Source organism: Globicephala melas, chromosome 9, assembly GCF_963455315.2.
Source record: "Globicephala melas chromosome 9, mGloMel1.2, whole genome shotgun sequence".
NCBI lineage: Eukaryota > Metazoa > Chordata > Mammalia > Artiodactyla > Delphinidae > Globicephala > Globicephala melas.
The window spans coordinates 68886595-68914562 of record NC_083322.1 but is presented as its reverse complement, the minus strand read 5'-3'; the positions used below and the strand labels follow the sequence as shown (position 1 = coordinate 68914562).

At 39.0% G+C, this 27968-nt stretch overlaps 2 protein-coding genes across 2 annotated transcripts in view; one reads left to right on the top strand and one right to left on the bottom strand.

Moving 5' to 3' along the window:
* The first annotated feature begins 767 nt into the window (after positions 1–767).
* Positions 768–9533, top strand: AGR2 (anterior gradient 2, protein disulphide isomerase family member). Its single transcript, XM_030857135.3, has 7 exons — positions 768–906; positions 1169–1232; positions 1351–1403; positions 2731–2804; positions 5767–5830; positions 8155–8238; positions 9423–9533. The coding sequence occupies exons 1-7, from the start codon at positions 768–770 to the stop codon at positions 9470–9472; spliced, it is 528 nt and encodes a 175-aa protein (XP_030712995.1). The 3' UTR covers positions 9473–9533.
* A 6037-nt stretch (positions 9534–15570) lies between these two features.
* The window catches only part of TSPAN13 (tetraspanin 13), a 33913-nt gene continuing 21515 nt past the window's right edge, over positions 15571–27968 (bottom strand). The window contains exons 2-6 of the mRNA XM_030857137.3: positions 27287–27454; positions 26212–26292; positions 25236–25349; positions 23806–23919; positions 15571–16681 (exon numbers count right to left, since the gene is read on the bottom strand). Coding sequence (XP_030712997.1) covers positions 16607–16681; positions 23806–23919; positions 25236–25349; positions 26212–26292; positions 27287–27454 — 552 coding nt within the window. The 3' untranslated portion in view covers positions 15571–16606. The remainder of the gene's footprint in view (positions 16682–23805; positions 23920–25235; positions 25350–26211; positions 26293–27286; positions 27455–27968) is intronic.

The following is a 27968-nucleotide window of genomic DNA, read 5'->3' as shown; positions in this document are numbered from 1 at the left end:
TTGAGTAAATATTACACTAGGGAGAGAGTTTTCTGGGTGCAAGTTTTTAGTTAAAAGATAAAGCTGGCAGTTTCTAAATGAAATAAATCATTTTACTCAGATCTTATTCTTCAATGGCAGTGTCCTCATTTTAACAAAATGTTAAAGAAGTATGTATGTTTAGGGTAATTTTTTCAGGATGGGAAGATGGGAGCCAGCATTGCAAAACGGCACAATCCAAAAGCCTTGGCTCTATGCCCATCTCATGAGTCTTCACTTCTCTGAACTTCAGATTCTTCATCTACAAAATGAGACAGTGGGGAGGTGGGAAAAGAGGATATAACCCTTAAGGTGTTTTCCAGTACTACAATTTTTTAAATATAAATTTAAAAGCAAATTCCCTTAGCTATAAGAATATATACATTTATCTACTTATTTTCTTAAAATATATCTATTTCTATATAGATATATATCTATAGAAATATATCTATTTCTATATTGTCGATTTCTATGGAGATCTTCATATTTTATCTATAGCATATAGAGGTAGAAGATGATATAGATAGATAGATAGATAGATGGTAGATAGATATTCATACTATGTATTCTTAGGAAAATTCTGTGGAAGGTAGTTTTTGACTCCAATTGCACGTGTTCAATCTCATCCAAGCCTCAATTCCTGTTGTATCCCATGGTTGTGCTACAATCTGAAGATTTCGAACACTGCTAATTCTCTTTTGTTTTATTGACTTTTTGCTTATCTGTTTGTCTTCCGTATCAGATTTGCCATGGAGAAGATTTCAGTGTCAGCATTCTTGCTACTTGTGGCCCTCTCCTACACTCTGGCCAAAGAAACCACAGTCAAACCAGGAGCTAAGAAGGACACAAAGGCCTCTCAACCCAAACTGCCCCAGACCCTCTCCAGAGGTAGGAGTCAGCTTCTTGTCGGCCTCCAGTTATACTCAATTGGTAAAGATTTAACACTCAGAGCCGAGAGTTGTGTGCTGAGCATATTTTTTATGTGTTGGTTCTAGATTGATACAAGTTTATCATTGTTTCTGCTTTCTCTAGAGGTTTTTGCTCTTCTTTAGCATCAAGTATATACTGATCCCAGCTTTACCAGTGCTTTTCAACAGCTTTGGACCTGAGAATATAATCACTTTAAATATACTGGTTCATTTTGTTCTAGGTTGGGGCGATCAACTCATCTGGACTCAGACATATGAAGAAGCTTTACACAAATCCAGGACAAGGTAAAGACAAGTTCTACAGAATTCCCTCAAAGCTCTCAAGAGCACCATCTAGTGATCTTTAGCTACACATGAAATCCTCCTCATTAAAGATGATCCAATCTCTCTTTGTCTCTTAAAGCAATAAACCCTTGATGATTATTCATCACTTGGACGAATGCCCACACAGTCAAGGTAATTTATACTTCTAAATATAATTTTCTTTATAGGCTTTTAGCTCTAGGGCCAGGGTCCAGCTCACTCATCTTTACATCCTTAGCACCTAGCACAGCTGAATTTAAAAGAATATTTTATGTAGTAAAAACATATTTTAAAGTAACTTCAAATATTTCCACAGTTTGTATTAGCCATTGGTTCAAATTTTGAAAAAACAAGCTCTAGAATTCATCCTTGACTTCTTGTTTTCTCTTTCATCTCATATCCAATACATCAGCAAATACCATTGCTTTATCTTCAGCATCTATCTGAAAGCCAGCACCTGCCTCATGGGCACACCACCTATGCAGTCACACAGGACCCAGTGCTTCCTATGCTTGTAAAGCTCTGTTGTTGCTGTCTTAAAATTCGTAATCATTTTTGAACAAGAGGCTCCGTATTTTCATTTTGCAATGGGCCCCATATATTATGTAGGTCCTGCCCAAATCCAGCCACCTCCGATTGCCTCACTGCTACTGCCCTCATCCAAACCAAGTTCAGATCTTGCCTTGAGCTGTAACAGGCACCTACCTGGTCACCCGACAGTCAGTTCTCCACACGGAAGCCATCATATCCTAACACCCATGTGCTCAAGTGGCTTCTCATCACAGGTAAAATTAAATCCAGATTCCTGATCATGGCCCGAATGGCTGGACATGACCTGGCCCCTGGCTGCCTTTCCTTTCTTACCACTCTCGCCGTGTTTTCCCTCCACTGCATCTAGCCTGGCCATTGTGCTTTCCCTCAAAGCATCCAAACCCATTCCCAGCTCAGGGCTATTGCTCTTGCAGTCCCCTCTGCCATGTGTGACATATCCCTAACATTTTAGAATGCAGCACCCTCTCATTTCTATGTCACCTCCTCAAAGAAGTCTACCCTAACCACTCTGTAGCTTTTAAACCTCTTGCTTTGCTTTATTTTTCTTCAAAGTACTGTTATCTCCACCTAAAATTATTTCCTTGTTTATGACCTGTCTCCTACACAAGCATTTGAGCTCTATGAAGGAAGCACATTATTTTTTTTTCCCCCACTGCTCTATTCCCAGTACATGAAACAGTCCTGCCACATAGTAACCACTCAGTAAATATAGGTTAAAAAAATTAAGGGATGAATGAATGAATGATTGGATGGGTCAGTAGCGAAGCAAAGCTAGTCAATGGCCTAGATATTACTTCACTAACCATTTGCAGAAAGGGCGGAGTTGAATATTATATTACAAATATAGTTCAACTTCAAATCCAACGGAGAATAATGGTTTTAACTGGTGATGAAATGAATGCTTAACAATCTTTTCTTTACATTATAGCTTTAAAGAAGGCATTTGCTGAAAATAAAGAAATCCAGAAATTGGCAGAGCAGTTTGTCCTCCTCAATCTAGTTGTAAGTTTACTCTTCATCCTGCCATTTCTCTGTGGCTTACAATTTGAAATGGATGGTTCATTTTCCCTATACATCTTAATCATACTGCATTAACGGGGATGTGCTCCAAATATCTCATCTCATAGATTACAATGAGGAAAGATTTTATTTCTTGCATGTCTACATTTTTATTTAGCAATTAATAATTTTAAGTTGTCTGAAAAATACTCTCCTGTGGTCCAGAATTTCTCTGCTGCTGTAATAAGTGGAACGTTTTTGTCATTAAAAATTCCTTGCTGTGCCCCTTTCGCCTGCAGTCCTGGCTGCTCTCCACCCATTCTTAGTCCGTGTGCCGTCTCTCCCCAGAAGAGATGGCTCTCCAGGCGTCCAAATCTAATCCTTCCACACGTGCTGTGGCCTCATGCTTTCCCGTCCTACTTCACCATCACCACCCCTCCTGATGGTCAAGCTTTCTGCCTTTACAAGTTCTTCTGCTTGGTATATAAACGGTATCCACTTTCCTTCCAAGAGCAAACAATCAGTAAACTACTCAGAAAACTACTCTCCCTAACTGTATGTCCCTGAAGCTTCTCTCTGTCATCCTCTTTCCAGGTTGACAAGTTGGCTTTTTCAAGGGGCATCCACGCCAGCGGTTCTTCCTCACCCCCCTTCCAAGGCACTGCTTCCTCTTTCTACCCCTTAATATGAGTGACTTCATGAGTCTCTACTTGACCTACTTCTCTTTTTATATTTTATATTCACTATGGACAATTTCATCGGCCATTAATCAATGCCTGCTTACCGATAACTCCCACATCTTCCCCAAACACGCAACAGCTTCCAACTTATGCACACAGCCTAGTTCCAGAAATCTCGTAATCAGCTTCAACTCGACACGTTCAACACTGAATTGATCAGCGAGGCCCAGGTTTTTCAAAAAGCTCTTTTTTCTCTATTCCTTATTCCATTAGAGTGTTATTCTAGATGTGAACCTCCCACTCACCTCCGGCAGTCAAGAAGCCCTGCGGTTCTAACTTTGAAATATTCCTGCTATTGGTCACTTCCCTATCAATTGAGGACCGCTGTTTTAGCCTAAGAGTTTTTCACCTTGCCTAGCTTATTGCAGTAGTACTAAGTGGCTCCCTGCCTACAAAATAAATCCCATCTAATCCCACATGATTGTCGGGGGTAATCACTCTAAAAACCAAACTGCAATCATGGCGCCTCTAACACCCCTCCAGTGGTTCTTTTTTTCTTAATACTTTTTCTTTTTATTGTGATAAGAGTCACATAATATACAACATAGTATTTTAACCATATTTAATTGTACAGTTCAGTGGCACTAAGTACATTCACATTGTTGTGCAACTCTTACCATCGTCCATCTCCCGAATTTTTCACCTTCCTAAACTGAAGCTGTGTCCCCGTTGAACACTAACTCCCCATTCCCCCCTCCCCCCTCCCCACACTGTCCCCCTTTGTCCCCTGGCATCTACCAACGTACTTTCTGACTCTATGAATTTGACTACTGTAGGTACCTCACATAAGTGGAATCAAACAGTATTTGTCTGCCCCTAATGTATACTGGAATGCATTTCTAAGGTTAACTTCATATGTGTCCTACAAACAGATTGTACCTTCTTTTTTCTTCCCCCTGTGCTATATAGTAGGCCCTCACCAGCCATCTACTTCATACGTAGTAGTGTACATTTTTATGTCAACCCCAATCTCCCAATCCGTCCCACCCCCCTCTCCCCACTTGGTGTCCATACATCTGTTCTCTATGTCTGTGTGTCTATTTCTGCTTTGCAAATAGGTTCATCTGTACCATTTTTCTAAATTCCACATATATGCGTTACTATATGATAGTTGTTTTTCTCTTTCTGACTTACTTCACTCTGTATGACAGTCTCAGTGGTTCTTATTTATTTATGAGCAGACGTAAACACTGTGGCATGGTGTGCAAGGCCAGTCACAAGCCAGCCCCTGAAGTAGCTTTCTAGCATCTTCTCTCACTACCGCCTCAGGTATCCCTATCCTTTAGTCCCATCCAAACACTTGGTTATATAAAGTGCTAGGCCTTTCCTCTACCTTTGTATAATCTTCCCCCCTCCACTGCCTGGAGTGACCTCCTTTTCTATATAACTGACTCCTATTTACTTTTTAAAGATTCCTCTTTACCCACTTCAGAAAGTCCTAGCGGAACCTGCAGATAAAGCTAAATGTCCTGCTCTGGGCATCCAATGCACCTGTATATCCTTCATCATAACATTTCACCCCCTGGATCCTAAATATTCCTTTTCCTACCTGTATCTCCCTGTTAAACAAAGAAAATTAAAAAATGATAAATGGATAAACGAATTCTCAAGATAATCCTGTTTTTGCAGATTCTCTAAAAATGACTTTCTTTCTTTTTTTTTTTTTTTCATTATGCTAGCTCCTCCTACCTCATCCAAGCTCCTTCCCCAAACACTGTATTCCTTCCAAATTCTCCCTTACTGAGTTTTCTGGCTCTTTGTTCACCACATGCATCAGCTTTTTACCTCATGTTCTACCTCACAGTCTGCTCTGTCTTATTATTTCATGCATGTAACTTGCCTCCCCATCTATATTATAAACTCTCTGTGTTAGAGATGTGCCTTATAGTGTCTTAAGATGCCTAGCCCAGGGCTTCCCTGGTGGCGCAGTGGTTGAGAGTCCACCTGCCGATGCAGGGGACACGGGTTCGTGCCCCAGTCCGGGAAGATCCCACATGCCGCAGAGCGGCTGGGCCCGTGAGCCATAGCCGCTGAGCCTGCGTGTCCAGAGCCTGTGCTCCGCAACAGGAGAGGCCACGGCAGTGAGAGGTCCGCGTACCGCAAAAAAAAAAAAAAAAAAAAAAAAAAAAAGATGCCTAGCCCAGGAATGGACACACTGTTTTAACAAGTTTGAAAATAACTGAAGAATATAAACAAACTGAAAGCTGCTTTTTTTTAAATCTTAGTATGAAACAACTGACAAACACCTTTCTCCTGATGGCCAGTACGTCCCCAGGATTATGTTTGTTGGTAAGTAAAAGTGACAATGAGATGAAACACACCCTGAACATTACACAAGTGCCGCCACATCTCTGCCTCTGTCCTCCACACCATCACGTGCTGCTCCACCATGGCCAAGGCCACGACGAAGCTCTACTGGGGAGGTTTAACTTTCAGCTTCACAACCTATTTTCATTAGGAAATGCAAGCTTCTACCTATTTCCATACATGACATTTTTTCTTCATCTGCTAATTCTAACTTCTCATCTTCTGCCACAAGTACACCTGAGAAAGAAGCACCCTGTTAACTGTTTAAACGTATTAATCATGTCCCTGAATTGTATCAGGTCTGTAAATATTTAATCAGGCAAACTTTTGATTCCTGTGCTGGATTTTTCTTTCTGACATTTTCTGATCATTATTTCTAGGCAAGTTATGAATATGGGCTGAAAGAAACAAAAATCAAAGGAGACATGCTCCTTCCGGCCACTGGTACTTTTCACGTGCCGTTCCCTCTGCTGGAAAGCTTTTCTGCTTCCCCCCTCAGTACCCCAAGGTCACCTGGTTAATCACTGTCATTCACTGACCTGCTCAAACTCCCACGATGTGCTCTTGTGGCACCATGTTCCTCTCAATGGTCACTCTTTCCTCAGTTTTAATTTTGTATTTATTGGGTGATTGTTGAATAAATATTGCCCCCCATGTGGCAGGGACTAGATCTTCTTCAGCTCACCATCATATTTTCATCATGACCCTGTGGTAGGCTCGCAATAAGTATTTGTTAAATGACTGAACAAATGAATTGAGTTTGGCTTTGATCGAAGTGATACTGATAAAAGGGCAATCCATAATTAAATCCGTCACATAGCAGAGCTCACTCTGATCGAGCACATCACCTCTGTAAGGCATCCAAGTTCACACTAACCTATAAAACGGGGGCAAGAAAAAGTGAAGGGAGAAAAGGAGGAAGGTTGAACTAGAGCTAATCTTACAGATTTGGTTTTGTTACGATTTAGAAAATTTAGACCCTTCAATGAAAGGGCCCTTATAGGTCATCCAGTCACACCCTGTGCAGAAATTCTTTTCAGAGTGCTCCTGTCTAAGGGCTTTTTAACCCCCGTTCAATTCCTTTCGTCATAAGAACTAGGTCCCAGGCAGCTTGCTCCTTCCGGCTCAGTAGTTCTCCACGAGGCCTGCACATGTGAATTGCCTGGAAGATCTTAAACGTCAAGCTGCCCAGGTTACACCTCAAACCGATTAAATCAGAATCTCAGTGGCTAGGACGCAGGTGGCAGTCTTTGAAAGCTCTGCAGATGACTCCACTGTGCAGCTGAGGCTGTAAGCCAATGCTTGGGAGGTGAAAAAGCTTTTCTGATGTCACTGTATTATGAAGATGAGACCCTGTGTCTGTATCCTCTACACCGAGCAGAAGTAGAGTAGGTCTTAAGTCTTTCTTGAACAAATGAAAGTCCTGTAATTTAAGTCTGCTGGTCCTAGTCCAACATTCTGAAACGACAGGGATTGTCCAGCAAGTTCAGGTGACAGACTTGGCATCCATGTGGCTGGGCCTCATCTTTCCTCCTCATCTAATTCTCAGGACACGGCCCATAGCCTCCTCCAATCACTTATCTCAAGGCAAGGTTGCTAGGCCTTTGCATATCCTACTACCTCCCTTCTGGATGCATCTTATTTATACCTGTTTTTTCCTCATTAACTGATAACTTCAAGTAAATATAAAACACACACACACAAAAAAGGATTTAAACCTTTAGGAATATACGTATAAGGGAAGATGCCTAAATCTCTATTTTTAAAATGCAGCTACTTAACAATAAAGTAAAAAAACTACACACTTATTTCACCTTGGCTGGTCTTAAGGGCTTGCATTCTTTTATTCATTTAAAAAACAAACAAAAAAAAAACTTTGGTTTGGAAAACTAGCATTTGATGTGAGTTCCTAATTATCCAGGTTGCTCTTGGTAACATATTTCAATTACAATATAATCATTTCAAAAATTTAAAATAATTCTTTAGTAGAGAATGCCAATGTTTTCACCAAAAAAACAAAACACCATCCCAAGAATGTATATTATCCTATTTCCAGGTTACTACAGATAGGACAGCAGGGTTCTTAACCTTTTCCACAAATAGCACTGCACGGCTGTTGAATGCTCCCAGTTTGGCTTTGGGTACCAGCTGCAGAGGCCAGGTTGCAGACTGGATGGAGTAGAATCTCATCCAGCAGGACACATTGTGTTCTTTTTATGGGATGTGGATAAACATGTAGGCTTCATCATGCAATAGGGGTAATTTTGAAACATAGTCCTCCATTCCCTTTGGCTTTTTCTTTGTAGACCCATCCCTGACAGTTAGAGCCGACATCACTGGAAGATACTCAAATCGTCTCTATGCTTACGAACCTTCGGATATGGCTCTATGTAAGTGTTACCTCCTTTGAACATCTGTTTCACTGCTGTACTGGAAGGAGAGCTCACATGGGGAGGGGAGAAAAAGCTGTGCTCAGAGACCCCAGAGAACCATTCTGACCCTAACTGGCCTTGTGTCCTCCAGCAAATTACATTCAAGCATTGATCTCACTTTTTTAAAAACTCAATTAAAGATGAGTTATTTAGATTAGGTATCTTTTCCTCTAGGAGAATCCTAGGACCACATTACCTCCTTTTCAGGTTTCTCTTAGGCTCACTTAACTCCTTCTACCACAGACCTGAGCGCAACAGTAATAGTACCATTACAATAGCAATAGTAGCAATCTCAATGCTTTGTTCAATGCTTTTCTCCAAGTAACAAAAGTGAAATCATTTAGTCCAGCTTATTAAAGTTGAATTCAAGTTCAATTTTAAAGATCAGTAGGAAAGATGGTTCCAAATATTTGCCAAGATACTGACTTCCCCCGGGGTCGCCATAACATGAAAAAAAAAAAAAAAAAAGTGTGAGACTCAAGGCAGATGAAGAGCCTCAATGGGAGACTGTACCTAGCTGTGACATCTAATTAGTCCTTCTGGGAAGAAAATTGAGTCTTGTCATAAGAACCAATTCACTCAATGACTAGTGACTATGTAGACCTGCACTGCCCAATATGTCAGCCATTAGTCACATGTAGCTGTTTTAATTAAGGTTTTAAAATTCAAATCCTCAGACACGGTAACCACATTTAAAGTACTCAGTGAATAGGCACTGACTATTTTTCATCATCACAGAAATTTCCGTTGGGTGGCACCAACCTAGAACGTTATGCTGGGAAGGATTATGAGGTTGTGTCTGGGCAGCAGGAAAGAATGTCCCGGTCCATTATCAATGTCTCCAGTAGGTTCTGGGTGCGCCAAGGGAAGCACATTCCAAGTGTATTGACCATTCTTGAGATAACAGTATAGATCTTAATAAGACTTTGGGTTCCTTAAAGGCAGGTATTCCACACAGGTAATATCACCGTGCCTTGTAAAAAAAGGCAGTTAATAAACATTGGAAGAGAATTAGATTATAATAATAAAAGCCATTTCACATACTTTTAGAAAAAAATGTACAAGGTTCCCAACATTCATGCTATATCTATCAATGTGATCTCTGATGATGTGCTGACTCTCCTAACTTTTTCCCACACTAGTGCTTGACAACATGAGGAAAGCTCTCAAGTTCCTGAAGACTGAATTGTAGAGAGGAAACAAAATCTGCAAGCTCCTCCCTTTGTGTTGGGCCTTGAGACTTGGAACCAGAGGAGATTTTAGAAGACTGTGGAGAAGGCAGAAGCACTGGTGAACCTACTGATTAGATGATGGGTTCATGTTACAACAGCTCTTTTTTTAAATTTTGTCTTAAGTATACATGCATGAAAACAATATCTTATACTACGATAGTGAGCCATGATTTTTTTAAAAATAAATCCTTTTAGTGGTGTTCAAACTGTTCTTTTTTCCCCCAATTTGGTCTTTCACAGAAAAGGTATTCGGTTCATTCACCAAATAGGATTTTCAGACACACAAAATGTTCCAAAAGAGGACAATACAAACCTAGTTCAAGCAACAAAGCCCAAAAACAAAGTTATCATCTCATCTCGCTACAGTTTCTCACTGGGTGACTGAAAGTAGACATGAGCTTGAACAACAGAAGTATCAAACAATACGCTCTAATGTGAAAGAATATCTACAAAGGCATCCCAGGAAAATCAATACCTAATTGAAGACCACCCCTCCTCACCCTGGCCAGAAACCCCAATGGACACTCTTGAATTTAGCAATCCAGTTTTAGTTTAGATTTTGCTCTCTGAGAAAGCCTCTGGCAGGTAGCTTTCTCCTTCAGAAGACTAATTTTGTAAAAAAAAAAGTTCATTCAGGGCTTCCCAGGTGACGCAGTGGTTGAGAGTCTGCCTGCTAATGCAGGGGACACGGGTTCGTGACCCGGTCTGGGAAGATCCCACATGCCACGGAGCTGCTGGGCCCGTGAGCCATGGCCACTGAGTCTGCGCGTCCGGAGCCTGTGCTCCACAACGGGAGAGGCCACAGCAGTGAGAGGCCCGAGTACCGCACAAAAAAAAAAAAAAAAGTAAGGTCATTCAAAGAACATCTGTATCCTTAAACACACCCTAATGAAATTGTGAAAATTAAACTCATAATATATTTGTTTTCTTAAGGTTTTAGAGTACTGGCCGGGAATAAATTCAGTTGATATGTTCCCATCTTCTTCACCCAAACGTGACCTGCTGGGTCAAGAGCAAAGGGCACTGACATCATGTCCATGGGGTAGAGATCAGAGGTTACTACTTATCTTTGGAAGAGGTGAGAGAGGAGGTACCATCAGATAGCGGAGCAGTTAACTACTTTTAACTCTTTATTCTGCTGCCAAAAGTTAGAACCATGTATTCACTACTTCACTACATATTTACTCTCACGTTCATTGTTAGATAAAATTCCTTTGTCACCCCAACCCCACTGCCTTCTTTGGTCCCCGAATGGCTGCGACAGTCTGTGCAATGCTTTGTCTATTGGTTATCTATTGCTTGTCTTAATTAACTTTGTTTGTTTGTTTGTTTGGATACAGCCTTTTCTGAATGGCATTATTAACTTTCCCCAGTTAATACTTTTTAAAATACTTTTCCCTCACACAGTACTGTCAAAGAGCTCTGCAACAGAAACCTATGTTGTTGATTTAATGACATATAAATCCTCAGCAAAAATATCACCAGAGGGACTGGGTGCCCTCCTTGTAAGTAGGTAAGCTACATGTACTTAAAAAGGTAAAATATCCCATTTAGAAAGCTCTCTGAGGGTTAACTGGAGGAAAACAACAGTTTCCACGTGTATAAACAAATATTTTGAAAGACAACTTCTAAGCTCTTCAGGTTTCCTTTATTGTACAGCAAAATAGTTTTTTTTTTTAAATTGGGCTGATGTGAAATAAGATTAAATGCTTAAAATTTATTGAATGACATGCTATTTTAGCCACCCATATACTTTTTAAAATATAAATACATCTCTGAGAAGTCAAATGTCAAGGCTGCAAGGAAAATGAGTCTCCCTTAGGAAAGTGACAGAGCAATAGTCATTAAAAAAAAAAAAACTGATCAACTTTGACTCAGTCTCCTCTACTTCTGAGAATTTGTCCTAAGAAAATCATTCAAGAGAAACTGTTCTGTGAAGATGCCAACGGCAACATTATTTAAACATACCCAAAGAAAGGGGCCACCTCCAAATCTAATGAATACATAATTAACACAAAGTGCACTATGTTGTCATCTGTAAGTTATAAACAACACAGAGAAACAAAAAGGGTAAGTGAAAAAGAATTTAAGAATTTCTATGCTATAATTGCAACTACAGTACGTGTGTACTTAACAAAGGTTAGAAAGAGAAGTTGCAAACATAAAAATGGTTGTTTTAAGCTCATGGAAATGTTAACAATGCCTGCTCTTTCTACCAAACCCTTTACTGTCATCTCACAATCTTTCTTTTGTGTTTAAATAAATTTAAGTGAGAGCATATCTTGAGAGAGAAATGGAAGAATGCCTTAAGACTAGAGTATTATTTTGAACAGCTGAATTAAAATGTTGGTAACCTAGGGGGGATGTAAAATGGTACAGCCACTATGAAAAAAATATAACCGTTCCTCAAAAAACAAATACAGAATTACCATACAATCTGATAATTCCACTTCTGAGTAGGTACCCAAAAAGATATCTGTATACTCACATTCACAGCACCATTGTTGACAATAGCTGGGAGGTAGAAGCAAACCAAATAGCCACTGATGGATGAATGTGTAAACAAAATGTGCTTTACATAGAATAGAATATTCCGTAGCCTTTAAAAGAAGGAAATTCTGACATATGGATGAACATGGAGGACATTATGCTAAGTGAAATAAACCAGTCACACAAGGACAAATACTGTCTGATTTCACTAAGATGAGGTATCTAGAGCAGTCGAGTTCATACAGATAAAGTGGAATGGTAGTTGCCAGCAGCTGAGGGGAGGGAGGAATGAGGGGGTTACTGTTTAACAGATACAAAGTTTCAGTTTGGGAAGATGAAAACCTTCTAGAAATGGATGGTGGTGACAATTGTGCAACAATGTGAATGTACTTAATAACACTGAACTACCTATGCACTTAAGATAGTTAAAATGATACATTTTATTCTATGTATATGTTACCACCTTAATTTTTTTTTTATCAGTTTTATCTGAGGGTAGGAGGGAGAGCACTAACTTTGAAAAATGAGTAACAAAAGTCATCTGTAAAAGTCATTTACGTAGATGATCAACATACCTGACTAAACCTTTATTACCTGTTTTAGAACCGTGGTCTTCTTCAAACGATCACCTATAACCAGCTATCTCTGCTTTGGTTTTTTGCTGGTTCGATGCCTTCAGTAATCCTAAGTAGGTACTGAGGTCCTCGTATTGAGTAATCACTGTTGAGAATGGGAGCTGGAGGGAGAAGAGAAAGAGCTCGAAGGCAAGCACGAAACTTTCCAGCACCCCACCAGTGAGGCAGACTTCAAAGTTCAGATGAAGTCAGCCTAACTTACTAAGAGGCCACCTGGCAAGTCGTGACGTCATCGACCTGTCAAAAGCAAGATCCCAAAAGCAAGCAGAAATGGTTTCACCCTCCAAGTGACGTCAAAGTCCGTTCTTTGACATATATTTTCACTCACAGGGACCTCCCTCAAGCCCTTCTTTGAAAATGAATGCCAAAAGCTGAGTTTCCTCAGCAGAGGAGAGGACCGGAGAAGCAGCCTGGCACATGGTATAGGGGGGGGCTGCTCTTCCCCTTTCCCATTGTTTCAACGACTACAATTGTGATCATGACATTCCCGATAAACTTCAACATGAAAAGCTGTGGTCTCTTTTCTCTTTCTCTTTCTCCCTGCCTCTCCCTCTGGAGTCAGGTGGAGGTGTGGGGTGAAGGGCACTGCCCCTTTAAAATTGTTTAGAAAACATTCATTGAAAACCCACCTTGTAATTGCATCTGGCATAGAGAGCCTGGTGTAAAAGTGAACTGCGAGACCCAAACATACCAAGTGCAGAACAAATTTACACAAATCCCTTCACTTATCCAGAAACCTGGACAACTTGGTCTTTAACCTTATTGTAATAAAGCAATCGATTGCAATAAAACCTTATTGCAATAAAACAACCGATATGTGAATGATCCTATTGGTATAATCATGATGCCCAAAAGTGGTTTTCCCCTAGAAAATACTAGGTAAAAACGTGATTCTAAATTTCTCAGTACCAGCTAAATGGTGAAACAGTTTCATATATTTAGTCAGTGCATTTTCAAAAGGATGAAAAACTCAAACAGGGTTAAACAAATATTTAGAAAAACTGTGGGAGGAGGTTTTTGGCTGAAGAAACTAAGAACTAAAAGCCACCCTTCTGGTTTCTTTTTCTTCTGAAAGGTTCCATTCAGCAGCATATTACTTAGGTTGAACATGCATAACTGGTTTTCACACACTCACTGTCGCTTAGATAACACAGTAGCTGAAATGAATTTAAGCTATATGAGCTTGGATTTCCAGAATTTATAACCTTTTTGTTTCCCTTTGTATTAGCCTTACATTTTCTAAAATTTCAACTTTAACATCAAGGCTGACTGGGTAAATGTTCTGAGAAACATTTCTCTAAACGAAATAAGTCCACAGAGAATGAAAGAATTTTTTAAAATAGGTTTTTTGTTTGTCTGCTTTTTAATAAATGCTAGGTTTAGAAGAAAGAAGCTCTGGAGTCTTGAGTTGGCCTTACAGACATTTGTTACCGCTCCAGGACAGACCCTGATTTGAAACGTACCCTCCTCTGAGGACACAAAATGTGTTTGTGGCAACATTTTGCGCACAAGAGGCAGTGGCCCTCCTGTCATCCTGGGATCAGCCTGACCTCGGCAGGCTCACCAGCAGCCATTCGGAACTCGGGACAGTATTCAGAGTTTAGTAGTCCTAAAGATTCTTGCTTCTCAGTCCCTGGTCTGTAACTAGGGTGACCTAAATAAGGCCATTGCAATTAGAGCACAAACCAAGGCTATGGGTTGGTTCTCTCTGGAACAGCCCTTGCCACATAAAATCATTCGCACCAAGAAAAGTATTCTAGTAGGAGATTCCAGAACTTCATGGAAACTTCAAAATGCAACAAAGCAAACCGGGAAAATACAAAATGCCTTAAAGGAAGACGGAGTCCAAAAATCTCACTTCTTTCATGAGTCACTTACAATCTCATCTTATGGTACAAGTGGCAACACTTATACGGTCGCCCAGAGCTCAATATGAAATCGAAGGAGGGCAGAATACGCCACCCCACAATATGCCTCTTCGGCATTAAGATTATTTTGAGTTGATTATTTTTGAGAAAGAACAGACAGGAGAAGCTCTGAAAACAGAGTAGAAATTTACTCTTCTGTAAGGTAAATTTACACTTAAATCTCCATTTGTGAAGGTGTCTCCTTCTCTGTACCAGGAAGAAAAGGATGATTCCAAATCACAAGAAACTCTTTTATCAATGGCACTGGCTTAAAACTGTTAAAAAAACCTTATCCTTATTTACTGTGTCTTTCCTAGTAACCTCCCATAACTGGCTTCCTGACAGCCCCCCTCCCATACACACACACCTTTCTTTTGCCTTTAGCTGAAGATGGTATTTAAGATGATGGCTTGAGCCATCTCGAGGAGTTAATCAGTTTTTCTGGATATTTCCTATGTATACATGAGGTATACATGTTAATAAATTTCTGTTGTTTCTCTTGTTATCTGTCATTTGCTACACGGGGTCTCAGTCAAGAACTCAGAAGAACAGAGAAAAAATTATTTTTCTTCCCCTACAACAGCATGGGAATTGCACCAAGGGAATTTAGTTTTCTTGAAAGATAAGCCAGTCTTCCAGAGCCATGTAAGTGACCCACCCTCAATGCTCTAAAATTCTATAGATTAACTATTTATCCTCTTTCTTGGTCTAAAAGCCATCAAAACGATTACTAATGAAATACCATATACTACATAAAATATAAGACAGGAAATTAGTAATTTTTAGTAACAGGAAAGAACTTTTACATATTTTTCCCCCCAAAATGAGCGACTTCTCTTTTAAAAAACAATTTTCCCTATGGAGAAAATATCAGACACTGAAACATTTCAAGAAAAGATTTTGGGATGACTACTGGTGCTGGAAGTTAATTCCATGGCTGGATTATACACTGAAATAGCAACACTCAGCTCTAGGTCAGTCAAAGGGAACCCAAAGCAAAAAAGAGAAGAATTCCACTTCACTTAATTCATTTATCAATCCTTCCATTACTTTCTTTTAATTCAAACATTCATAGACGAAGAAAGGTTTCCATACTTAATTTTTTAACATAATATACAGAACCACGGTACTATTTAAGTTCCAAATTATGGGAGATCACATTCAAATACGCTTGGATTTGATGACTTGCTGTGACAATACAGAGAAATTTCACGGAAAAGGTATTTAGAATTTGTAAGATAGTCAAATATCTTTTTGCTATGTGGGCCAATGCATTAATAGTAACTTGATTAAAAAGGCAGTCTTTTGGACTTCAAATTATTATAAAAGAATATCAAGATTATACAGATATACTTTCTGAATTTCTCAAACTCATTTCATTTTGAAGGCTGAAGGCAAATGTTACATATTAGAACATTCATGAAACCATTTCTCCTTTGCACTTACCTGTAAAAATCAAAAACTAAACCACAATTTCCTAAAGACCTAGCTATTTCTAGAGTACATTAGTGTAATCAGAAGGACTACTAGAACTAAATTATCACTTTTATGTTAACAATTTTCACCACAACATCTTTCCTAATAAAAGGACAAAAAAATTGGGGAATTTAGATTTCCCTTATTGAACTTAACAGAATAGAATCTCATACTTTCTGGCTTTAATAAACTTCAACTTTTTTCCAGTGGGAACTATCTACACAGCACAGTGCCACATACAATTAATTATTCCAGTGAGATGTACATTTAGATTCACAATATGATCAACACAATAGTGCCATACAAAGTTTTTCTGCAGGTAAAAACGCTAAGAAAGGCCACAGTGGACAGTGCCAGACACTGTGAAAAACAGTAGATTACAAGGTACCACTGAGGTTCAGAGGAGACCACAAGTTTCAGACTTTTTCAGCAATGGAAAAAGAAAAACATTTAGAGAAACATAAAAATATATCATTCACTGTCAATTATGTAATTTTTCATATACTGTTTCCTTAAACAGGCAAATTAGCTTAACTTAGAGGAAATGTACAAGATCAGAATATGAAAGATTTTTCTTGTTTTCTCATCAAAGGAATGCACTAGGATTAGCACGAGGATCTTTCTGGTTCCTGTATCTGTAGGTCAGCCAAACACCCAGGATCTGGAACGGGAAAAAGAAAAGAAGAAAGAGAAGGTGACAGTTGTGTGTATTTATTCAGTTTATCAGCAAAATAATCTGGAACCTCTGAAGCACTTTGTATTATTTGTTCAAAGAGGAAGAGATTTCTTTTTAAAATGTAGTATGGGGCTTCCCTGGTGGTGCAGTGGTTGAGAGTCTGCCTGCTAATGCAGGGGACATAGGTTCGAGCACCGGTCCGGGAAGATCCCACATGCCGCGGAGCGGCTGGACCCGTGAGCCACGGCCGCTGAGCCTGCGCGTCCGGAGCCTGTGCTCCGCAACGGAAGAGGCCACAACAGTGAGAGGCCCGCGTACCGCAAAAAAAAAAAAAAAAAAAGTAGTATGTAACCCAAATTAGAGATCCTAAGAAAAAGTAATAGGAACATTGTGGTAGGCTGAATAATGGCCCTCCAAGGTTGTCCACACCATTATCCCCAGAATCTGCAAATATTCAACCTTACGTGGTAACAGGGACATTGCAGACATGACTGAGTTAAAGCTCGTGAGACAGGGAGATTATCTGGGTGGGCTCTGTGACGTAATCACAGGGGTCCTTAAAAGAGGGAAGCAGGAAGGACAAAAATCAGAGATACAGTCAAAAGGTGATGTCATGACAGAAGCACTGGGAAGCAGATTCAGAGAGAGAAGATGCAACACTGCTGGCTTTGAAGATGAAGAAAAGTCAAGCCAAAGTCGAGCCAAGGGGTGCAGGCAGCCTCTAGAAGCTAGAAAAGGCAAGAAAAGAGGTTTCCTCCAGAGCCTCCAGAATGAGGCTCCATTTTAAGCTTCTGACCTCCAGAAGTATAAGACGATAAATTTGTGTTGCTTTAAGCTACTACATTTGTGATTACTTGTTAGAGTGGCAATAGTAAAGTGATACAAGTTAGCTAATAAGACTGAAATGTCTTAATAGCTAAAAAATCATAGATTTTGCTAAATCAGAAACAGAGTTTGGCAAAACTTAAGCAGTAACAAAAATCCTACCATAAATACATTTTCCAACACAGATCATAAAAAATGTCATAATTCCTACCTCTCCAAGGGAGGGGGACGTATACTTTTAGAAAAGTAATAAGTAGTTATCGTGCCATTTCTCACACCACGTTCACTAACGAGTTAACCAATATAACCTGCCTTTTTTTTAATTGAGAAATGTGTTCATTCTGGTTCTGCTACCTCAAAGTTGATTTATTTAAAATAACCAAAAATTCTTAGACTGAATAAGATGCAAAATTTTAATGGAACAAAATGAATTTCAAATTATATTTCCCGTTTCAGACCTGTGCCAACTTTTAATCTAAATTTTGTTCACTTGACTTCATAACTACTCATTAGCTCTTGAAACTACGTATAGAGAATTGTGGTAAATCTAAAATTTTCTCCATTTACCACAATAATAATTTCTGAGTTACTATAAAACTCATGACTGGCGATGTTTATTATAACATGTAAGGGCTGATGGAACTATGCTTTGTGTTGAATCAAGGAGACATAAGTCTAATTTAAGGAAGTGGAAAGTCTGGTTTGGTGTCTGTATGACGGGGGTTAGGGGGAAGGAATTTACTTAAACCTATGAAGAGTACTTTGTGACTGGCTCTATTCTTCACATTTCACAAATTCATATAATTTGACCAAAAACCCTATATGATACGAACTGTGAGGGAATTGAGGCATCCAGAGGTTAAATAACTAGATAATAGCTACACAGGTCATGAGTGCCAGAACCAGGATTCAAATCTTGGATCCAAGCTCTTAATTACGTATGTTGTTTCATATGAGAATCAGATGTGTTACAGGCCATTCTCAAGCTAACAACATTCCACCTACCGTTTCAGCCATGCTTGTTATTATAGTACTGAAGTACTTACACACCTGTTATCAAGCAGCTACTTCTCTGACACCTCTCAGCCTGCCCGAGCATCCTTTCCCTGACCCTGCCTCAGAAATACCGGCACACAGGGAACTTCTGGTTAGAATTTTTGAGTTTGTCAAATATTTTTATAATCACCCCAGAATACGTGCCGATGGTGTAAGTTACAGTTCTTAGGGGAAACAAAGCTGTCGGGTAAATAAAATACTCATAATCTGGAGTCACGTTTTACCAGAATTCCTCCAATTAAGCTGTGATAAAACGAAACCACCTCTTCTTGTGTTCCATTGCTGGACCACTATCTCCTCACACCCAGGGAGAGCATGAAAAGGTCATGCCCAAAATGCAAAAAGATCAAAGTTAGATAATTACTGGATTTTTAGCTTACAAAGGTGCTCATGATTTAAAGATTTTCAAGGGTAACTTTGACCCAATCATAAACTCTGCTGACTCTAGAACCTACACCCAGGATGCAAGAGGTCACCAGAGTACAGTTCTATGAAATGTCTACACAGTGTGCAAAAGGCATGTCCTTTGTTATTTATTTTATATTTATTAAATATAGAAAGGCAGAAGGTAATATGACAAAATATTAATGATTTCTGAGGAGGTAATTTTAGTTAGTAGATACATTTACTCTTTCAGCTTCATAATTGTCTGTATTTTCTAAATTTTCTACAAAGCACATGTACTAATTGTTATAACTTTTTGGGGGGATTCTAAATCAATGTTTCTTTGATGGTTTAAATTTATTTGCATGTATTACAATTAGTTCAAAGGAAATCTTTCTATTTCATCTACGTCAGGAAATCATCAGCTAGTTAGTCTCATCCCTTCAAACTCTGAGAATCGCTGATTCTGTGAAATATTGAATAAAATAAAAATTTAAAAAGTGAGAGAGCCTATAAAATAGTCACTATCCAAAAAATATCAGGTTGGATAAATTACTGTTAAAATCGCTAGCTAGGGGGCTTCCCTGGTGGCGCAGGGGTTGAGAGTCTGCCTGCCGATGCAGGGGATGCGGGTTCGTGCCCCGGTCTGGGAAGATCCCACATGCCGCGGAGCGGCTGGGCCCGTGAGCCATGGCTGCTGAGCCTGCGCGTCCGGAGCCTGTGCTCCGCAACGGGAGAGGCCACCACAACAGTGAGAGGTCCGCGTATCGGAAAAAAAAAAAAAAAAATCTCTAGCTAGGTTTCAAAAGGACATGGTGTATAAATTCAGAGCAGGACTCCATGAAAGAACACCTTACAAATCTAAGACCCATGAGTTTATATTCTTGAATGATTAATATTTTAGAAGACAGCGGGGGCTGGGAGGGATGAATAGGCAGAACACAGAGAGCATTTTTAGGGTAGTGAACATACTCTGTATGATACCATAATGATGGAGATATTTGTCCAAACTCATAGACTGTACAACACCAAAAGTGAACCCTAATGTAGGTTATGGACTTTGTGTGTTATTATGTGCCAATGTAGTTTCATCAGCTGTGACAAATGCACCATCCGGTGAGTCATGGTGACAGTGCGGAGGCTATGCTTGTGTGGGTGCAGGGAGATACTGGAAATCTCTGGACCTTCCTCTCAATTTGGCTGTGAACTTAAAACTGCTCTAAAAATAAATAAATAACCTCCTTTTAAAATAATATATGCATAGCTGAAGGCAGTGTGATCTGATGAGAAGAAGATGGAGCTGCTCAAAAGAACTAAATTCTCAAAATAAATCCCAGCTATAAAAAAGAAACCATGTGGCGAAATTCTGATCATTACTGACTCTGGCTAATGGAGTGTATGCAGATTGCTCATTCTGGTTTTTTCCCACCTATATTTTTAAATTTTTATGACAAATTCTTTTAACTTTTAAATCCATGTTTTATTTTAAAAGAAAGAAAGGGAAAATGCACAGGATTGTTTTCAAACGGTATATGCATTTTCTTGAATCAATGCCATGACCAACCCAGAAGTAAGATGGCTCCTTCCTGAGAAAAAGTGAAGTGAAAATATGCTTAGAGTAGGAAGGGATGTCAGTGAAAACTTCTTTTGAAAAGTGAATACTAATGAGAACTCCTGGGAGGAATTGCAGGGGGCCCAGGTTCAATCCCTGGTCGGGGAACTAAGATCCCGCAAATGTGGTGAGGCCAAAAAAAAAAAAAAAAAAGTGAATACTAAGCTTGGTCTTTATCTCCAGTTTGATAATAACAGCCATGTACGGCTTTTTCATTCTCAAAGGGAGAAAAAGAAACTGAATTAGAATATACAATATACACAAACATCTACGTATATATAATATGCTATCATAATCATACATTTTATACATCTATATGTAATGTATACATTATATACACAAATTCAATACATGTCACACACACACAATCAAAATGAGAAGATCTAATGTGTAACGTGGTGACTACAGTTGATAACACTGTATTGTACAAGTGTATTGTACAATACAATACTGTACAAAATACTGTATTGTACTGTACAATCTACTCTCTTGCTAAGAGAGTAGAACTTAAATGTTTTCACCAAAAAAAATAAAAAAGGTATATATGTGAGGTGATGGATGTGTTAATTAACTTGATAGGGGGAACCCTTTCACAATGTATATGTATATCAAATCATCATGATATACACTTTAAATATCTTACAATTTTATTTGTCAGTTATACCTTGATAAAACAAAAAATACATTTTTTTGTATTTTTATATTTAATTATACAGAGAGAAATAAATTTCTAGGCCCAAGATGAAGCTGCTCTTATCCAGGGTGCCACATCAGCAAACCGAAACTTGGGTAACCTTTGTGTCCCTGTAAATGCTCCTCTTGACCGGAAGTGCAATATATTCAGTCAGCCAATCCCCAAAGGCCAAGCCAGCTCTGGGCCTTCTCACCCCAAACAAGACTGACTATGTGGCCCCAGCCAATCAGATATTTTCTATTATTCCCTTCCTTATTCTTTAACCTATAAAAGCTCCTCGCCTTCGGCCTTATTTTGCAGTTCTCTGAAAGGAGACTGTCCATGAAGTGTTAAATTTTGTTTGTATCACCTAAACTGCTTTCTTTAATCATTTTTAACATATATAATCAAAATGAGAAAAGGCCTTCTAAACATAAAAATCAACTGGATAAACCATATAGGCAAAAAGCAATAAACTGAACCACATAAAAAGTAAAACCTATACATTTTATTTAAAAACCATGAAAAAGTTAAGTAAATGCAAAAGAAATTGAAAGCAGGACAAAGAAGCCAAGTAGAGTGAGTGATGAGAGGAGGAGGGAGCCAGGAAGGGAACGGAGGAAATAAAAGCTGAGTGGGCAACTTTCTGGGGCGCCTGGGTTTCTAAAAGCACCCGGTGAGCCCCAGCCTTGAGGTCTCTTTTCTAAACAACCTTCTACCCCTGAGGCCCACTCTCCTATTCTTTTACAAAATTCCCCTTTTTTGCATATACTGAGTTACAGGCGATCCAAAGGTCCTTGATCAGGACAGACAGTAGGTGGGCAATTCACAAAAGAAGTAATACCAGTGGTCCAAAAACACATGAATACATGAATATTTTCAAATTCACTAGTCACATTTCCAAAAGAGCAAACAGAACTGTAATACTATTTTTACCTATCAAATTGGCAAGTATTTTGTAAGATAAAAATATCGAGAATTAGTGCTTGAACCAAAAGTTGGTAGAATCTCCCCCAAAAGGCAATTTGGCAATATTTATCAAACTCTTTTAAAATGCCCATATACTGAATGTCATCTTTTACTTCTGGAGGTATACTCTAAAGAAAAACTAGGGAATATAGATTAAAAAAATATATATACAAGGAAGTTGACCATGAAATTACTTATTATAGGGACATACTGATGGGGAAATCAAATGTGCAAGAAATTAAATGACACAGTAAACTTCAAATATACAAAATACTTCAGATTTTTCTGATTTCCTTTTAAAGATAAATGCTCATTCTTACAATAGCCTACCACATACTTCCACAGTTATAGGCACAATCTTACTTAATAGCATTATTCTACACATGCTATTCTTTGTTTAAAACAGGTGTGACCTGGGCAATTAACACAGCCATCACAGGAGTCTCATCATCTTTTTTTAAGGGGGTATAATATGGGGACTTGTACATCAATAATTTACTCATGTCTACAAAATGACAGCTAACACACACAGCGCTTGCCATTATGTCAGGCATTTTTCTAACTATTACAAGTTTTTACATATACTAACTCCTTTAAGCATCAAAACAACTCTATGAAATAGGGGCTTTCCATTATTATGCCTGTTTGCAAAGTCGAAACAGCAGCACAGAAAGATTAGGGAACTTGCCCATGGTCACACAGTTAATAAAGCAGGAGAACTAGGTTTCCAACCCAGACAGTGCATTTTTTAACTATTTGCTCTTGTCTAATAAACTCTAGTTTCACCCGCTCATTATTGACAAACATGAGCTGGCCCAAACGTTTGCTGTTATAAACAATAAACATTCTTGTGTATTCATTTTACATAGTTATATAATTATCTCCATGAAATAAAGCACTGCAAGTAGAATTGATGAGTTAAAGAAAAAAGTTTTAATTTAAATACATATTGCCAATTCAGATGCATCAAAAATGTCCAGAGTTATTGAGTGTTTAATAAAGACAACGAGGACTTAGCATTCCTCAAAAATTATCAAAATAATATGTGTGTGGTTTTGCTTAGACATTTATATAAATGTATTAATACAGTAAATATATTAATATAACAAATATATGTTATATAGGTAAGAAATTAATAACAACGATTACCTACAGGTTTTAGAAGGCTAGGAACAAAGGGGAGTGCGGATAGGGTTGGAAGGCAACTTTTCAAAGCATACCTATATATAAATGTATGCATATTACACATTAATAGATGTATTAAACAATGTGAATGTCCTACCTATTCCAAAATTATATCTAAAATTATAATTTATCATGCAACTCTAGAAATAGAAGAGACCCAAGAGATAACCCAGTCTAATATCTTCATTTAATTTTACATAATTTAATGATCAAGCACTTCACCCTGTATAAACAGTGCTAAATCTGTGATGCCTGATTTCAAGCCACAGCTCCTCCTATTACAGTACTAGCTCCCAGTGAAAACATCCATTGATACATTCCAAAAGTTAAGTGCCATGCTCCCTTGCCCTATAAAACAGGAATCTCACGACAAAGCATGGAAGATATCGAGTTCTTTGTACATACCTCTGTAAAACTGAAGAAGAGGCCAATGCCGCCAACAAATCTCAAAACTTCTCCTGCGTATTTTCCTATTATTGGAGCACAGGGTGAGCACTGGTGGCTGCTCTTCACACAGCTCTGTATCGATTTTCAAAAAAGAACTTTTATTTCAAAGTACATTTATAATGAGCAGATTAAAAAAAAAAACACCCACATAAAAATGACTGTCTGGAATATCACATCCAACCTGGAGCCATGGCTCTTTAGTAGCGTCCAAAATCGTAAGGTGGCTCCTAAGACTCCCACCCCCAGGGTACATGCCCTGAAGAACCACCCCTTGAGAGTGGATGGGATTCGTGAATAATGATGCACTGTCACTCTCCTGTTTATGTGGCATTACATAAGACACTGTCTTAATAAAGTGAAGAGATTTTCACACTGCCTTTGATGCCATGTTGTGAGATGGCTGTATAGTTAAGACCTGAGCAGCATCTAGGAACTTAGAGACACCAGAAAGAAAATGGGGCTTCAGTCCTACAACTACCAGAAGCTGAATTCAACCAACAATAGCTTGGTAGAAGACCCCAAACCTGAGACGAGATTGTAGCCCTGGCCAATACCTTGACTTCATTCTGGTGAGATCCTGATGAACAGAGGACCTAGCTAAGCTATATGCAGGCTCCTGACTTAGGGAAACTAAGACAATAAACGGGTGTTGTTTTAACCACTAAAATTGTGATAATGTATTATATAGCAATAGAAAACTAATAACCCACAAAAGAGGACACAACGAGGGGATGTCCAGCTCAGGGCTCAGCGAGGGGGTAATAGGAGTTTCCCCAAAATATGAACCCATGTAAACTTCCCAGGAGAGCCAAGCTCCAAGCTCCAAGTCCATCCCCATACGGGATTGGGCTGGACTTGGGAGGTCAGTGGTCTGGCCTGGGGCAACAGGAAGGCTCTAATTGATCTATCGCTAGCTCAGCTCCCAGAGAGAAAGGGCATGAAGTTGTGATGGGGAAGAAGGGAGAGAGGAAAGAGGGTGGTTCCTTGTGTCCTCCACCCTGGGGATGTTTAGCTGGTTGAGAAGCCCAATTTAGTACAGACCACTCCCCTCCTACCACCCTGATAGGCTTCCAAACCAAGATATTTACTTGCTGATCTGCTGTTATTTCTCTTTCACAACTTGTTCTAGGAGGATTTGACTGGGAAGGAATTAGGGGCAAAGAACCAAAAGCATCCGTGTCTGGCTGGGCCCTGGAATATTCAGTATCCTCAGGATGGATATTTGAGAACAGATAATTGATACAATAGTGTACACGGAATGTAATGCTGGTATATAAAAAACACTTTAAAAGTACAATTCAGCATCAGAAAGTCCACTTCTTCCATGTTAACCATTATTCATCTGTATGCAATACATCTCCAAAAAACATTTTATACTTTGTACTTACAGCCAGACAGGTGTCATTTGGGTTAAAACTTCGGAACCCACAGCAGTTTAAATTTCTCTGGATGTCATTTCGAGCACTTGCTGTATTGTTCCAACCAACTTCCAAAAGCTGACCCTAGAAAACGCATTTAAACATACATTAAAATGTGTCATCCTGGGACTTCCCTGAAGGTCCAGTGGTTAAGACTTCACCTTCCAAGGCAGGGGGTGCAGGTTCAATCCTTGGTCGGGGAGCTAAGATCCCACATGCCTCGTGACCGAAAAAACAAAACATAAAACAGAAGCAATATTTTAACAAATTCAATAAAGACTTTAAAAATGGTCCACACAAAAAAAAAAATCTTAAAAAAAAGTGTCATCCCTGCATAAAATGTATAAAGCTGGAGCCTGCAACTCTTAAAACTGAGTGCACCTAATATAATACTCTTTATAAGAGCATCAAAACTTTTCAAAGGGTTACACTTCAATCTGTAACAAAAAGAAGGCGTGATTTCTATCCCAAGAATAAAACGTCTTCACGTTCACATGTGATTTAAAAGAAGCACTTAGGTCAAAGGACTAGTTTTCAGAGTGTAGCAAGACAAATTTTCCATTGCCCCAAAAGAGAGACCCATATTCTTCAAACAAATTAGAGTTTGAAGAGAATAATTGCCAGAATGAAACCACAAACATTCTGGAGCAAATGTTTCATTGCATAGAAGTAGGGAAAGACTGGGTGAATATCCGTTAGCAGGAGCACTTTTTACCCAGTGAGGGCAAAATCCTACTTCAAGGATGCAGAAAATAGCAACACGTGGTGTTTTAGGGCTGTAAGCAGCCCCACTAAAGCCATGAGGAACAAAAGACTTCAGCTATGTGGAGTGAAATGGCATCCTGAACAAGAAGAAATTATTTTATATTCCAATCATTCCTCCCCCTTTCTTCCTACATGTACTATGTGGTATAATAAAGTAGAAAGAAAAAAAATCTTTGCTTACCTGTTGCTCCTGGTTCAGGGCTAAACAAGCACATGATACGGAAAACTGGACAATAAATACAAGTAAGAGAATAATCATGTACTGAGAATCAAAGTTAAGGAAAGCTCTGGAAATGCTTAAAATAACATAAAACAGAGTTACTGGCAACTTCACAACTCCCTAGAAGGAAGTCACCCAGAAAACAGACCAAATGGCACTTAGAGAAAGTGCAAGAAGAATACACGTAATTTTTATTTTGATAATACACTGTAGGTATAATTATATAGAAAAATACTAACAATAATTATTTAAATGCTGATCTATTATAGAGAAAAGACTTGTGGTTGCCAAGGGGGAGGGGAGTGGAGAGGGATGGATTGGGAGTTTGGGATTAGCAGATGCAAACCGTTATACATAGGATGGATAAACAACATGGTCCTACTGTATAGCACAGGGAACTATATTCAATATCCTGTGATAAACCATAATGGAAAAGAATATGAAAACAATATATATGTATAACTGAGTCCCTTTGCTATACAGCAGAAATTGAACACAACATTGTAAATCAACTATACTTCAATAAATTATTACTTCAATAAATTATTAAAAATAAATAAATAAAAATAAAAAGCTGATCTATTATAATTTCATTTAGATTAAAATAAAAATTCTTACATAGATAAAAAAGGAAATAAGTAGAGATAAATGTATGTAAGCTTTCTTAATATCAACTCTTAAAAAAATCATTGTGAAATTCTCAACCAAATATTAATGACTTGGAAAGGACATAGAAGTCTCTGAATCAGTTCAATGTAACTGAATTTGCAACACATAAATAGGATGATACTGAACTTGCAGAATACATTCGTCATGATGTGAAATGGAGAGAGAATATGTAAACATACAATAACTTAACCCTAAGAAATGTTCCTAATGTTGGTTGGACAAATACGCCTAATGCTTGCCAGGAGTTGCTCTCTGGCAATTAATTTCCTAATGGTTATTTTAAATTAGTTGTAGTTATCACAGGAGTAATCAGTAAGATAAGAGCAAACCCAAGTGGGGTATAAATCCCACCTGTAAAAGAGGATACAAAAAAAAGCAACACCTGATGGTGTTTCACGGCTCCGATCAGCCCCACTAATGCAATCAGGAACAAGAAGATGCCCACTGCGATGACCACACCGACCACCCGGAGACTGGAAATCAGCCCGAAGCCGATGCCCCACGCTGCAATTCCAATGAGCAGCAGACTAACCAACTGCAAAAACAACCACAAAGGGCAGTGATGGGGGGGGGGGAGAAGAAAGAGAGGAAAAGCGTCAATTTATGTATTAATATCAAGAACATTTTTCAGGCACCTACTTAGTATCTTACAAATGATTGCTAACACTCAATACTAGAATACACACATGATCTCACAGATAGTATTGTCTTAACAAGTTATATTAATCCTTGGCCGTGTTTTTGTTTTTTGTTTTTGCGGTACGCGGGCCTCTCACTGTTGTGGCCTCTCCCGTTGCGGAGCACAGGTTACAGACGCGCAGGCTCAGCGGCCATGGTTCACGGGCCCAGCCGCTCCGCGGCATGTGGTATCTTCCCGGACCGGGGCACGAACCCGCGTCCCCTGCATCAGCAGGCGGACTCTCAACCACTGTGCCACCAGGGAAGCCCATTGGCCGTGTTTTTAAAACACAAACAATAATCTATAAAATTATTATGGAGCCTCAGAGGCCATCTGGCTTACTAAACCTAAACGATTTCTACTTAAGCTT

Bases quoted from the DNA above. Each gene is read 5' to 3' on its own strand.
- AGR2 (XM_030857135.3), top strand. From the start codon at position 768: ATGGAGAAGATTTCAGTGTCAGCATTCTTGCTACTTGTGGCCCTCTCC. The intron at 907-1,168 runs GTAGGAGTCAGC...ATTTTGTTCTAG, and splicing joins GCCCCAGACCCTCTCCAGAG to GTTGGGGCGATCAACTCATC. The intron at 1,404-2,730 runs GTAATTTATACT...TTTACATTATAG, and splicing joins CGAATGCCCACACAGTCAAG to CTTTAAAGAAGGCATTTGCT.